The following is a 15,165-nucleotide window of genomic DNA, read 5'->3' on the forward strand; positions in this document are numbered from 1 at the left end:
CAAGAAGTTGGCTTTATGAGAAATGGAGGCCCCATGTCGGTACTCAGAGGTACAGGAGACCAGTGGCTGGTCTTCTAAGAAGTGTAATCTCAGATATTTGGCTGGAGAAATGGTGGGGAGCCACTAGAGGAGGGCTGAATGGGGTTATTTTGGAGCTGGGAGCTAGTTTTAATATGGTCCTGCTGATGACATCTGATCTCTTCCTGAGAATCCTGCCTCTACCACGGCTCCAGGGAATGACTGCAGAGCCAAGGGAGTCCAGGGACAGGCATGTGAACCCTGTCTCTGCTTTAAATTTGTTGCAAGATATTGATCTGGCTGTGAAACCTCCCTGGACCTCAGTTTCCACATCTGTGAAGTCAGTGGACTGAACTAGCTGATCTCAGAGTCCCTTTCAATGCAGAAATTGACATCGGAGTTCATTTTCTGCTCAATTAGCCCTCTGCCTCCAGAAGGCCAGTCTGTGCCCTGAGGCCAGTTAAGGGCATCGGGTAAAGGAGGACACTTAAAAGGAAGCAGAGAAGAGGCCTTAATTCAGATCTAAGAGTACAAAAGGCTAATGCTGCTGCTAACGCTGGTTAAATATTTTCTAGCAAGCCACTATGAAGCAGCAAGAAAGAGCAACTTCAGACAACAAATGACACTTGTTTTTTGCGGGTAAGAACTGTAGAGATTATACAGCCCCCAAATCACTGAAATAACAAGTGATTTTTTTTTTCATTTATCTATAATTTCTGATTTTAAAATAATGGCCATGCATTACTTTGTAATAAGGAAAAGCTTTCTTCTAACTAGAAAATTAGACGAGTTCAATGGAGGAGACTTTTGAAAACACAAAAAAAGCACAAAGGAAAAAGAAAAACAAAAAATGCTAATTATTCCAATATCCATAGACATTTACTCAATAAGTTCTTTCCTTCTGGCCTTATTACAATGGAAAAAATGTAACTTATGCATATATATTTTTATAAAAGTATTATACCATAATGTGGCATATAGTCGGCTTGCTTCCCAAGAGAATTATGAACATTTTCAGGTAAAAAAAAGGTCACATATTTAAAGTACCTGCCCAGGTTACAGCCTGATTGAGAGACTGGGAGAGTGTGATCCAAATAGGAAGCCCAAGAATACTAGAGTGGGTAGCCTATCCCTTCTCCAGCAGATCTTCGCAAACCAGGAATTGAACCAGAGTCTCCTGCATTGCAGGCAGATTCTTTACCAGCTGAGCTACAAGGGAAGTCCCTAAAATAGTATCCTTTTGTCAAATCTAAATGAATAAGTATCAACACAACTCTGGTTAATAGTAAGCAGTGTTCTAATTTTCTGGAAATACCTTTTCTCTCTTCCTTCTAGTACATTCATTCATTTTATATTAGACATAATTTCAATATCATCCTGAGGTATTTATGCTCTCTTGAATTTGGACAACAGAGTTGCTATCTATGTTGATATTTAACAAAAAGAACAATTAGATCTATTTGGATTTTGGAGAGCTTTTTCATTTTATGCACATGGATCTTCACTAAAGCAAGTTTTACTTCATGACGTTTTTGTGAACAAAGCTTCATAAGCTTTGTTTCTGTTATAATTATTCTGATTTCGACCTGAGGAAGAAAATCATAAAGTTCATGTTGGTTTCAAAAACAAAAATGTTCACCTAGTATTCCAGTGTATTGAAAAACTGCTGTCTACTCAACCTTCTTCTTTTTCTTTTTTAAACAGTCAAGATAGTTTCAGTTCTACATCATTAAGAGTAATGCTGTGATGAACACCTCTGTATGTACATGCCTCTATACTCACCTATCCAGTTATTTCTTTCCGTCAAGTTTCTAAAAATGGAATTGTTCGGTCAAATGTAACACACATACGTTTTGCTCCTTTGCCTTCCAGAAAGGCTATGCCAATTTATCCCAACCACTTAGAAAATGATGCTCTTTTTGGCTCACTCTCAGTAAAACTGGGCACGTTCACACCTTTGAACCTTTCCTTACATCACGGCTCCAACATGGGATCATATTTTAATTAGTATGTCACTGTTTGACATTAGAATACCTGCACATTTACTGTCTGCATTTCTCCTTCTGTTACCTGCCTGCGAATGAACTCTGCACACTTTCATCTCGGGATGTTAATAGTTTTCTAAGGACACGGCTTGAATGCAGCTGGGGACCGGGTTCAGCCAGTTTGGGGGTGAACTTCCATTAGAGCACAGTCACCGGCCCTGCCTTTCTGCCCTGCTGGCATGGAGCATTCACAAGCTGGTGACATGAGGCTTTTTCCTGCTCCCAGTCTCCCTCCAGTTCCTTTCTGTCGCAGGCTTTCCTCATTTATGGAATAAAGTGAAGTTTCAGTATTTTGCCTGCAGTTCTCAACAGACATGTCAAATGCTGCTTTGACCCCAAAAGGAACACCTCACTTGATGTCCCGGAAAGTCAAGGCCCAGATGGTTTAGAAACCCCCCAGCAGCACTGAGGAGAGGCATCTAGCTATGGTCTCTCTTGATCCTGCAGGTCCTTCTCAAAGTGCACCAAGCCCAGGTAACATCACAGCGAGCTCTGAGCGTCTGTGATCTCCCTGTGACAGCTGAGAGCTGGGAGAGCGTGCCTGCAGATGGCGCCGTGAAATACTGCCTTCACTGAGGCAGCGACTTCTTCACAGGCTCGAATGAAAAGCAGCTCAGGGCCGGGCTCCAACCCTCTGACCCTGGAGTCAGCGGGGCTGTGGAGCTGTCGTGTCTCTGCCCCTGCCTCCCGTGGGGCTCCGGGCAGGTGACCTGACTCACCAGGCCCAGCCTCTCCGGGGATCACATGCAGAGATCGCCCACCGCCGAGGCAGACCCACCCGTGAGGTAGGACAGAAGGAGCCCATGGGGCACGTCAGTAACTCACAGTAACGGCTCTTTTCTACACTGTGAAGCCTGGGAGGGCTGGAACGACACTGCCTAGACTCACTGCGACACCCCCCGGCTTCTGACACCAGGTGGCACTGCCAGTGAACAAAAGAGGAGGACTTTTCCATGAACAAAGTGGAAACGGACCCTAACCCTAATAATAATTTTCCATCAACCAATAAATTTTAATGTTAGTTATTAATTTTACCTACAAACGGTAGACAGTAGGAAGAGTCACCCTCTCCCTGGGCAAGATGGCATTTCTGAAGGGGACTCTCCAATCTCACAAGTGAGACCCCCCTCAGCAGGGATGGCAGAGCCCCCCGATTCAACTCTGCCTCCTTGGCTCAGAGAGGCCAGGAATTTGTTGGGTCCCGAACCTGGGTCTCCCAGATTCACAAGCTAGAACCCCCTCCACAGATTACTATGTGAGACAAAAAGGCTTAGAAATATATACAGAACTCTAAAGGTCTCTGATAGACAGTGACCAAAATAGGGCACCTAATGGCATCACAAGTGGATCCAGAGACCTCTTTGCCTAAAACCTCAAAGTCTGGTCAGACCTATTTTTAAAATGAAGGGGAAGAATGCATCTCTCTGTCTGCTAGCATGCGCTGCTAATGGAAGGAGCAAGTCCTGGCGTTCTTTACGGGGTTTGGATGGGAGAAGGGATGACAGAGACAGTAATAACGGCCCTCGCTCAGCATTTCTGTTGTGGGGCTGGTCTCAGACTGACACGCGTAGTGGTGGAGAATCCCCACGATGGCCCTGTGGGGACATGGACTGCTCTCCCCATTTTGTAGATGTGAGCAGCGCAGAGCAGTTAAGCCACAGCCTGGAGACCACATGGACTGCAACTCCTCAAAGTGCTTTCCTTGCTCTGCCTTTTTTTTGCAAATAAGTCCCTTGTTGTTGTTTTTTTTTTTTTGTCTCACCAGGGCTTGCAAGATCCTAGCTCCCCGACCAGGGATCAAAACTGCACCCCTGGAAGTGAAAGCACAGAGCCCTAACCACTGGACTGCCAGGGAATTCCCAAGTCCCTCATCTTTAGTCAACACCTAGACTCTGAATATTTTTTATCCTCAGCAACATTTTAACCTACTTCTTCTATTTCCTTTATGGATGGTTTTGCTGGCAGAAAGGTCAATTTTACGCCTCCTATCATATGACGTAGGTACAAGGAAATGGTTTTTTATCTACAACTCCAGTTCAAGATTCCCCGTAATGACAGCAGAATAAGCAGACAGTGGTCTGTCACTTAAAAGCCTGCTCAGGAGGAAGATAATAGCATCAAGACATTTAACCACTCAGCTCAGACTGGAGCATGACAACTTCCGCTGAAAAGGTCTCCTGGATCCATAAATCTATCAAGTTCATTGTCATGGGGTCTTGGGTCTTTGAAAACAGCTCCTGCTCTTGTTTCTACGTGCTTTCACTGGACGATGGATCCCATGAGAACTGTCAGAAGGTGACAGTCACACAAACATTCTTTTGGTAAGTGCTGGCTGAGCCCAAGAAATAAAGAAAAACAAAGGGGGTGGGGACGGTGTGTGGAGGTAACATCTCCTGAGCCAGGCTGTGGGCATCGTCTATCACTGTAAAGTAACAGGCTGAGCGTGCGTGCAGGCAGTGTGATCACACACCCCCTGGGCTCCTTCTCCTCAGACCTTCTCTCGGGAGTAGCTTTCCTTTCCTGATGCCCCAAACACTGCGTCCAGGGGCCTACTGCCTCTTTAGACCAGGCATACCGGTCACCGTGAAAAGGAGCGATCTGTGATGAGAAGGAAGGACAGAGCATGCTCTCCTAGTTTCCAGCATGTAAAATCTTTCAACACCAGCAACTCACCAGCAAACTGTAGAAGAACTCATGGACGAAGAGCCCCATGGCGCAGATCAGCAGGTATAGCAGGTGATAAAGGAACTCAACATCCAGAACCATGGCCCGGTAGCCTCTGGTGAATGTCCCACAGTTGCCCACAAAGCTCATCAGAAAAATGATTTTATTGCAGACCTGAGAACAATGACAGCCACAGTGAGAGAAGCATGGACCAAGCCAAACTTGAGACTCTTGGTGAGGACTGAGGGCAACCTGCCCTCAAGTGTCTTTTGGCGCCTCTACCCCAAACAGAAGCTTCCTTTTGCACCAAGTGACCACCGGACACACCAAGAACTGTTCTGTGGATCTCAGTCATTTCATTACTTTGCTTTTCAGGCATATTGCAAGTTAATGTGACAGTCAAATAACTTCACGCACAACACTAATCAAGTGGCATTTGTATATGACAAAAACAAAATTCGCACATACTGAAATTATGATTTTCAAGATGAGATATGAATCATTCTAACATTATTCCGTGAGTTAGTCAAACACAGAAGTCACCTCAATCCACGAACGCTGTGATCAGCATGATTAAAAGTGTTTTCTGAATTTCTGTTACGTTCTAGGCATTAGAGTGTTGCAATCTAATGAGAAGCAGCCAGCTCTTGTTATCCACTGCTCATAATTCTACACGGAAAAATAATTTTCTTGGGGTGGTAGGGGAAGAAAGGGACTTCAGGATGAGTTCTAGTCCCTTGCCCCCCTTTCTGGAAATAACTTCTATTTTATCTCTGGGGCTCCATCCCTTCCTTTATATTGGTCCTTGAGGTCTGGGTGGGGCTCCATCCTGGCCAGTCAGAATACTGTATTCCCCTGGCAACAATGATTCGTTCAGAGATAGGCATGTGACCAAATGGAATCAATGACACCCCCTGAGATCTTAGCTGGGACTGCAGCTAAGACAATTTTATTCTTTATCCCTGACCTTGAACCTGAGAGAAAGTGAGCTCTGAGGCTGCTGACATCCATCTGCATTATCACAGAGCCTGAGGGTACCAGTAGTGCAGAAGCAAACAAGAGGAACTGAGCCCTTATGCTACGTCTGGGCTCCTGGATTCAGCTACACCTGAAGCCAGCCTCTTGATTCTCAGTCACATTTTCTTCTTTGCTTGTTAGCATGGAGTAGGTTTTCTGACTCCTGCAACTGAAGGCTGACCTACTGTATAAGATAGTCCCACCTTTGATAGAAATCCCAAGCTTGCAAGTCTGCCTTTAGCAACATGTTGCTAGAAAACCCTAAGTCAGGAGAAAGCCAGAGAGAATGCGCTTTGGCTGCACTTTGTAAAACCATGTCCTGCCACCCGAGCTAGCTTGGCCACAGGTGCTGGGGGAATGCTGCCAGTTAATCTGGTGGGTCAGTGCAAGTGAGCTTCTCAGCAATCAGATAAGGGAGGAAGCCAACACCCACAGAGAAGGTTAGGTTTTCTCAGACAGGCTCCACTTTCAATCCACCGGGTCTTTTTTCCCTTAATATTCTAACCTTTGCCAGTGTCAGATCTTTTTTAGAGTGAGAAAACATCATCAATTCTGAATGAACTGTGCTGAGGTTTCCAAGAGAGGAAAAAAAGGTCGTGCTCTGGTTGGCATTCCAGGACCTCCAACATCTCATGCCCTACAATCTTAACAACGGAGCAATCTGCTTTACCTGAACCTGCTCTCCTCTTTAACTTCTGCCCTAGTTTTCTCACAGCTACTGTTCCTTCTCCCATTGCTCCATGTAAGAATTCTTTTTTTTTTTACTCCCCTCTAAATAACTGTTTATTGTTTTAGTTTTCCCATCTCTCCCTCCCTCCCCCCGGCTAATGTTATTATGAATGGCCATCAATTATCCACATAGAGTCTTTCCCAACTGATCAATGTTACAGAAGAGAAAACTCTGGAATGACTAAAGACCAGAGAAACAAAAGAATTAACTCATAGAAGACAACCTCTGAAATAGTGCTTTTTCCTTCTATTTGTGTCTTCTGTATTTCTTTCTTAAAATACTTCCACTCACTGCAGGTGAAGCCTGCATTCCCTCCTTCAATGCTCATGTGTCTCTTTTACTCTGGTCATGCATTTCTAAATGCCAGGCCTAACACGAATAGCTTGTCTTGTCACCTCAAGTCAAGTAACTCAACAACTCACGTCTATCTGCACCCTGAAAACCAGGTCTTGCCTGACTTCAGTGTAGCTGGCTGCATTATTCCTCTCCCAGTCTTCCGTAATTTGGAATTATTCTTGCCTGCTTCACCACCCAGTAAAGACAGGAATACCTTCGCTGCCTAGAGAAAAGGACCCCGACCAAGTCACGCACCGTTTTCAGACATAAGCCTCAGACCCTAAGCCCACCATGTGTCACCATTTCCTCCAAAGCTCTGACATCTGTATCTTCATTCTCCACTATGACCAAGAGGCAGGCTTGTCTCATGTAAGGGGGACATGACTCCGTAAGGGGTCCCCCTGCCTCCAGTTCACCCACCCCCCGACTCAAATCCATATATATATATATATATACACACACACACACATATATACATATACATATATATTCATGCCACTACTGAGGGAATTTTCTCAACGATACTTTGCTTATACCAATTCTCTGCTCAAAATCCCTGAGTCAGGGACCTTCCTGGTGGTCCGGTGGTCAGGACTTCACCTTCCAATGCAGAGGGTGCAGGTGTCAACCCTGGCCAGGGAGCTAAGATCCTACATGTCTCTCGGCCAAAAGATCAAAATATAAAACAGAAACTGTGTTGTGGTAAACTTTGCAGATGGTCCACGTTGGAAAAAAATCTTTAAAACCAAAAAGCCCTGAGTCACTTACCAGTATTGGGAATAGAATTTCCCAATCTATATTCCATACAACACTAATTCCAAGTTACACTTTACAAAACATGTGGGCAAAGAAGTTTGGGAAATATGAAGACCCGGTGTTCCCTTCTTAGAGATTCATCATGCGTTAAAGTGAAAGTTGCTCAGTCGTGTCCAACTCTATGCAACCCCATGGACTATACAGCCCATGGAATTCTCCAGGCCAGAATACTGGAGTGGGTAGCCTTTCCCTTCTCCAGGGGATCTTCCCAACCCAGGGATCAAACCCAGGTCTCCCACATTGCAGGCAGATTCTTTACCAGCCGAGCCATAAGGGAAGCCCAAGAATACTGGAGTGGGTAGCTTATCTCTTTTCTAGGGGATCTTTCTGACCCAGGAATTGAACTGGGGTCTCCAGCATTGCAGGTGGATTCTTTAACAACTGAGCTATGAGGGAAGCCCTCATATGTTATCAGTAGGTTAAAGTCTCAGAAATCTTTCAGTAAAAAACCTTGCATTTTCCTTGACCCAGCATCTCCCACATTAATTTGACTAAGGAAGTCCCTTTTCACCCAAGATTTATCAAATTGGGACAGGCCCACCTGGAGGACGGAGCCCCAGTGGGTTTTCCTAAAGTTTGGGGCCCAGGTTCCTTGTCCAGAATCAGGTCCTATATTTCAGTACATGAACCACTGAGGAGGCGAAACTTAACTGTTGGCTGTTCCTTAAGAAGGTCTGGGCTTTCCTCGCTGCTTCCACCAGTGGAGAGAATGCTCCTCCCAGTTCCTGCCTCCTGGCCTGAAGGTTTCCATTCTTTGAGACAAAACTTCCTCCCCTTAAGCCTGTCAGCTTGAAGTGGTCTCTTGTCCTCTCACACCCTTACTGCCTCTGCCATCTGAACACCCACTTGGGGACATTTATCATTGCCCTGAATTACAGCGTTAACCTATTTTGCAATATCACTTTCATTTCTATGCAGTGACTTCAGCTTCCTTATATGCTCAGGGCATAAACCTCTGGAAGGTGGTTTTAGATGCCCACAGGTCCCAACTTGTTCCTTCTTTTTGGCAGGAAACCTCTCCAATTTATGGCTTGGTATCAGTCATGTCCATTTCCTAAGGATTCCACAGAGGGAGTAGGCGTCCACCCTTGCACACTGGAAGCTTTTGAAGCACTGAAACGGCACTTGCAAACGTCACTACTGACTCTGCGGTAACCTACCTTCTGACGCCTGGCTTCTCTTCTGACCGCTCCACCTGCTCCCTCTCTCTGAACAGTCCCTCTTGCCTCTCTGCTCTGTTCTCTGTGGTCCTCACCAGAAATGGGGGCTGTGTTCACATGCAGTCATTGGACTTCCTGATTAGAACATCTCGTCCGAGCACACCTGTGACCTGATGGGCACGATGAACCCAAATCTCAACATCTCTCTCCCTTTGCTTAATTCTGAGAGAAATATTCCCTGACAAGGAGACTGCCAGTGTCCAGAGAGCACATGAAGGGGTCCACTGTCCTGTGAGAAGATGAAGAGGGAGATGCCCACCTGCGGTTCTCCTCTGCTATTTTAACAGCTTACCCAAAGGATATATTTTTCTGCACTGAAGGCACAGGCCAAAATTCCAGGGAGAATGGAAGGCATTCCTACTTAGATGGAAACAAACAAAAAAATGGCAATGGAGGGATTCGTACTTACGTTGAAAGCTCCCAAAAGAAACAGCGTGGGTTGTAGCCCGACGGAAAATATCAACCGGAGAATCGTGGAAGCGATTAAGGCCCGGATGCCATGGGGCTTGGGGAGGGCGATGACGATGGCCAGAGAGATGAGCATGGCCGTCCACAGCAGTCCCGACCAGTGCGGTTCCAGGGTCCCTGCAACCAGGAGGCAGAGCTCTCAGAGATCAGGGCTTTCCCCTCACAGAGGAGACACACCTGAGCGGGTTCAGCTACAGTTTCTTCAACCACCTCTCTGGCCTGCCTTGGCCCAACCCTGACCTCCAGTTTTCTGCCCCAGACATAACCAGTCACATGCATGTTGTCTTAAGACTTCAATGTCTTCCTTCTACCTGGGAAATTCTCTGCCTTTCCTATTCGCCTGAGGTCTTAGCTTAGATGTCACCTCTTCCAGGGGGCTTCCCAGGTGGCACGAGTGGTAAAGAACCCACCTGCCAATGCAGGGGACATAAACAGACGTGGGTTCGATCCCTGTGTTGGGAAGATCCCCTGGAGGAGGGCATGGAAACCCCCTCCAGTATTCTTGCCTGGAGAATCTCCACAGACAGAGGAGCCTGGCAGGCTACAGTCCATGGGGTCGCAAAGAGTTGGACATGACTGAGTGACTGAGCACAGACGTACGCATGTACCTCTGACAGGAAGCCTCCCCCATCCCCTTTCTCCTCACAAAATAGGCCAGGTGCTCCTTCTGTCTCTGACCCTCGGTATCCCTGCTCAGCCCTGTGGGATACTGTTTTCTAGCAGTCAGTGCCCCCTCTTCCAAGCCCCATCCCCACTGGACTCCAACCTCCCCAAGGGAAGCACTGAGTACCCAGCAGGCATCCATCAGATGGGTTTGTTCCATAAGCAAAACTCATCCATGTGTCACACTTCACTCTTCAGGGAGGCAAACTGGGAGAACAGACTTCTAATTTCTATTAAAAGTATGCAAAGGAAAATCGCAGGTCCCCTGCCCGCATCAGATTTCTTCAAGGGAAGGAGGAAAGCAACTTCCGTATCATTAGCATCATCCTACAATTAGATTATCCTTGTAGTCAAAGAGCTTATACCAGTTTCTGTCATCTCTTGCTATTGCAAGTTCTATTTAGAGTGTCCCACGAGACGGCTCGGTTATATAACATGAGCCAACAGGGCTAAAAATAAGGTTCTGTAAAACACTCATTAAAAAAAAAACACCCCTATTTCAAATGCTGTCACATTTTGAGTTTCCTTCAGATGTAAACAAGCAGCACTACATGATTAAGGCTGCTTATATAAAGGAGTTTCACTTCTCCAGAGCTGCCTGGATGGCAGCACCGCCTGGGAAAGCGACGTCCCTGCAGGTCCCAGGCTCTCCCACCAGCCTGGGGGTTGCCCTAGTTCCTTTTGTCCACACCTGCCAAGACTCACCTTCTCCCTGAGAACTGTCCCCTGACCCCAGCCACTTGCCTCTTCCCTTTTGATATCTTCCGGAAGGAGAATCTGATCAGGGATGGGCACTCAAAGGCAGAAGCTTTTCAGAAATGCAGGAAGAAGTGAGTCCTAGGGTCAGGTGTGGCCCTTCCTGTGCATTTAACAACTGTTAGATATGGTATCAAGCCCTTCATTTGGATGATCATTTATTTTCTCCTCTTGGCACTCTATGAGGGTACTATGCTGCTGCTGCTAAGTCGCTTCAGTCGTGTCCGACTCTGTGCGACCCCATAGATGGCAGCCCACCAGGCTCCCCTGTCCCTGGGGTTCTCCAGGCAAGAACACTGGAGTGGGTTGCCATTTCCTTCTCCAATGCATGAAAGTGAAAAGTGAAAGTGAACTCGCTCAGTCGTGTCCAACTCTTAACTACCCCATGGACTGCAGCCTACCAGGCTCCTCCATCCATGGGATTTTCCAGGCAAGAGTACTGGAGTGGGTCACCAGTGCCTTCTCTGGAGGGTACTATGATCACCTCCAATTTACCACAGAGAAAATTGAGTCTTGGGTTACGTACCTCACCTAAGGTGAAACAGAATCTACCACGAATATACATGCTACCAGAGTTGATGGTCCTTAAAAAAAAAAAAAAAATCCATCCATTTTAAGTGCATGCCTGTGGGCAGTTTATACAGTCATCTAACCACATGTAACTGCTAACACAATTGAGACATAAACATTGTATCACACTAAGAGGTTTCCTTGCGCTCTTGGCAGCTGATGCCTTGCCCCATCTCCACTCCCAGCCAACTCCTGATCTGCTTTCTACCACAGTAGCTTTGCATTTTCCAGAATTTCATAAAAACTGGAAAAATAATATTAGTAGGCAGTTTTTAAAAATTCTTTCACTTAGCAAAAATTTTAAGGCTCATTCATCTTATTGTGTATATTAATAGCTTGTTCTTTCTATTGCTGAGTAGTGGTCCATAACATGGCTGTGTCATCATTTATTTATCCGCTCAACAATTAATGGATATTGGGGTTGTTTCCAGATTGAAGTTATGACGAAAGATGCTACTGGGAAACTTCAAGTACAAATTCTGGGGTGAGGATATGTTTTCATTTCTCTTGGACAAAAACATGGAAATAGATCTGAGAACCTTAAGGATATATTTAACTTCAGAAGACCTAACCATACTATTTTCCAAACTGATGCTACCACTTCCCCTTTTCATCACTAACATATGGGAGTTGCACTGTTCCAGATCTTCACCAATACTTGGTATTGTCGGTCATTCTAATTTTAGCATCTAGTAGGTTTCTTGCAACATATCTAGGTGGTTTTCATTTGCATTTTTCTAATAACTACTGATGTTGAATATCTTTTTATGTTCTTATTGACTATTCATATATCCTTTTTTTGTGTGAAATATCTGATCAAATCTTTTCCCCATTATTTTAATTGGGTAGTCTCTCTATTATTGGATTATAAGAGTTTTTCTATAGGCTAGATATAAGCCTTTTATCTGACATGTTTTTTAAGTATTTTCACCCAGCTTGTGGCTTACCTTTCATTTTCTTAAGCACTTAATCATCATCTTAAACTGCCTCTTAACATCTCAGTATAATAAATGTGACCAGTACAACACATGTACCCAAATTCTGAAAGAGACAATATAAAAAATCTGCTGTTTTCCCACTAAAAAAGCAGTTAAAAATTAATGCTAGATATGTAAAATAAAGAGCTAGCGAGAAGCTGGTGTATAACACAGGGAGCTAAGCCTGGTGCTCTCTGATGACCTAGGCATGGGTAATGGGATTGGGGAAGTAGGAGAGAGGCTCAAGAGGAAGGGGGTTTATGTATACATATGGCTGATTCACGATGTTGTACAGCAGAAATTAACACAACATTTTAAAGCAGTTATACTCCAATTTAAAAATTATTAGAAAAAAATTAATGTTAGATTCCAAAGAAACAATTACAGAAAGATTTTTTTGAGACAACTGGAGAAACGTGAATAGGGACAGGCTATCACACGATTTATTGTTAGTTTTTTTTAGATATGAGAATGCTATGGTGATTATACACATTTAAAAATATTCTCTGAAGTTAAGAGATGCACAGTGAAACAACATGTCTAGACTTCTTTAAAATCTTGCAGAAAATACAGTAGGAGTATAAATGAAACAAAACAGGCAAAATGTTGTTAAAGATGGGCTGATGGGTATGTGGCAGTTTATTATATTCTTCTTTCCACTTGTGTACAGATTTGAAAATTTCAACAGTAAGAAAGTTTAAAAAGTAGTACTTTATGGGCTTTAATCACCATGGCATGCATACAAATTCAGTAAGAATTCTGAAGCTGCCAAATTTTCATGCTTTTTAAAGACTGTGTGACTCTCAGTTCTCAACCAAAGGGGGAAAAATACTTTTGAAAAGGAGCTTTTAAGGCCACAGTGTCCTCGGCAGCCACAAGCCTTTTAAGTCAGAGAGCCACACTGGCATACCTAGCAAGGTCAGTAAGCTCCTGCAGGAGGGACATTTTGGAAACCCTAGTTTCAGGATTCAACAAGAACAAACATTTCTCTTAAAAAAATACTTTCAGGTAACCAATCAGATTTTGTTTCTAGATAGGGCTGAAACAACCTTCTTCCTGAAGATGGTCAACAGTGAGTATAGAAGACGTCCCCAGAATATGTTTAAAAGAAAAAACAAAAATCCCCCTGAGTGAGTTGATGTGTTTGTGGGGAAATTCTGTCACTATATAATGGAAAGGACTTCCTGACATCAGATCAACCTCCTCCTCTCCAACAAGGACATCTAATTATATTTTCTGTTGAATGCACTGGCACAAAGTTCTAAAGCCCACACTGCCAAAATAGGAAGCCTAGATTTCTATAGATCCAGGGTCAATGCCACCTTGAGTGCTACACTGGAAAGCCAGAAGGACCTTTAACAATCATCAAGTAGGTCTTGAACTTGCACGGGCAAGCAACAGGGTGCTCCAGAGACCCTGACTAGGTCAGCAATTATTTTCTCCTGACCACTACGGGAATTTCCAAATCCATACCTTGGTGTCAAAACTACCGGCTCAACCTAAGCACTGCTTAATAGGGAAGATAAGCAGGACAAACTGAAGTGGTCTGCCCAGAGTCGTGTGGCAGGTGGGTGTTAGGGCCAGGCCTGGACACCACGTCCAGGCTCTGCAGGTCTAGCTGTTGCACTCGATGAGGCTTATTACTGAAGACGAGGGAGCTATCAATGAACTGTCCCCAGACAGTGGCCTCAAAACTGTCGTAAGTGACCAGTGAAGAAAATGGCCAAGGTACAGAATAACAATCAGTTTTAAATATTTTTTAAAGAAGTGGAAGGGGGAAATGAAGACACACCCAAAGTACTAGTTGAAGAATCTGCTGTGATGTGATAGCCCCTGGAGGTGAGAAGAGGGCTCCGTCCCCTCCACCTAAGCCCTTGGCTCAACACTTCACACTCTCACCTCTGCTAACTGGCAGCCCAACACAGGCAGACACCCCTTGGGCTTGTGTTTAAGTACTGCCTTGGGGGGAAAGCATCACTCCAATGAAGCCTTCCACATGGCTTCAGGCTCAACTGAAAAAGTAGAGCCTCAAATGAGTAAGTTAAATATACCATAGAACACACTGTTACTTTTAAGTTGGACCTTAAATTTACTTCAGTTGTGTACACATCTGCATTATTAAACTCCAGAGCAGAGCCTGCTCTGGATTTACCTCTGTGCTGGCTGTTAGTGGTTTTTTTTTTTTTTTTTTTTGGTTTTTATTCTCTTACTTTTTGGGCTCTTCATCCCATTGTTTTACAGAAGGTGGCTACTGCCAAGTTGCGACATACATAGTGGAGGTGATCTGCCAAAAAGCTCTGATGAAAAACTGAGCTGAAAAGTCAGCCTCCCAGGAGGCTGTCGCAGGTGTCAGAAAACGGGACCATGGAAGTTTAACAGAAGGGGAGCCCCCAGAACTCCACAGTTGTAAATGTCTCCAGAAGGCCGTTAAGCAAACTGAGGAGCCCCAAATAGAAAAATGCTCTGAGTGGTTTGCCTTTCCTCAATAAAATGTGTAGAATGTGTACATAGATGACCAGAAGGAGATGGGGGAAGGAAATCTATGAAGACCATGGACAGCATGTCTCATTATGTGAATAACAGCAATGCAGCTCTTAATTGACTAAAAAGCCAAGGATGTCTTGTCTAAAGTCATTCATGCCCTGCCTCCTGTTACCTCTTGCCAGAAAAAAAAGAAAAAAAATTAAATTCCAGAGATTATTTTTTACAAATTCTTTAGTCTGAAATGAATTCCACAAGTATGGCCTAGGAAAAAAATCGACTAGACTGAGCATCCAAGTTATCTACATTCATTCTATGATTAGCTCAGCTGCTAAGGGGCTGTGTGTCTCTGGCTAAATCTCTCAGCTTCCCTGATACATAGTTTCCTGACATAACAAAACAAG

The 15,165-nt window shown here is 44.6% G+C and overlaps 1 protein-coding gene across 7 annotated transcripts in view; it reads right to left on the minus strand.

Moving 5' to 3' along the window:
• Positions 1 to 15,165, minus strand: part of ITPR1 (inositol 1,4,5-trisphosphate receptor type 1) — a 352,734-nt gene that overhangs the window by 38,124 nt on the left and 299,445 nt on the right. For all 7 annotated transcript variants that reach the window (XM_070777089.1, XM_070777087.1, XM_070777086.1 and 4 more), the window contains 2 exons: positions 9,256 to 9,431; positions 4,737 to 4,901 (listed from right to left, as the gene is read on the minus strand). In XM_070777089.1, the coding sequence (XP_070633190.1) occupies positions 4,737 to 4,901; positions 9,256 to 9,431 (341 nt within the window). The remainder of the gene's footprint in view (positions 1 to 4,736; positions 4,902 to 9,255; positions 9,432 to 15,165) is intronic.

Source organism: Bos indicus, chromosome 22 (genome assembly GCF_029378745.1).
Source record: "Bos indicus isolate NIAB-ARS_2022 breed Sahiwal x Tharparkar chromosome 22, NIAB-ARS_B.indTharparkar_mat_pri_1.0, whole genome shotgun sequence".
In the NCBI taxonomy this organism is placed as follows: Eukaryota; Metazoa; Chordata; class Mammalia; order Artiodactyla; family Bovidae; genus Bos; species Bos indicus.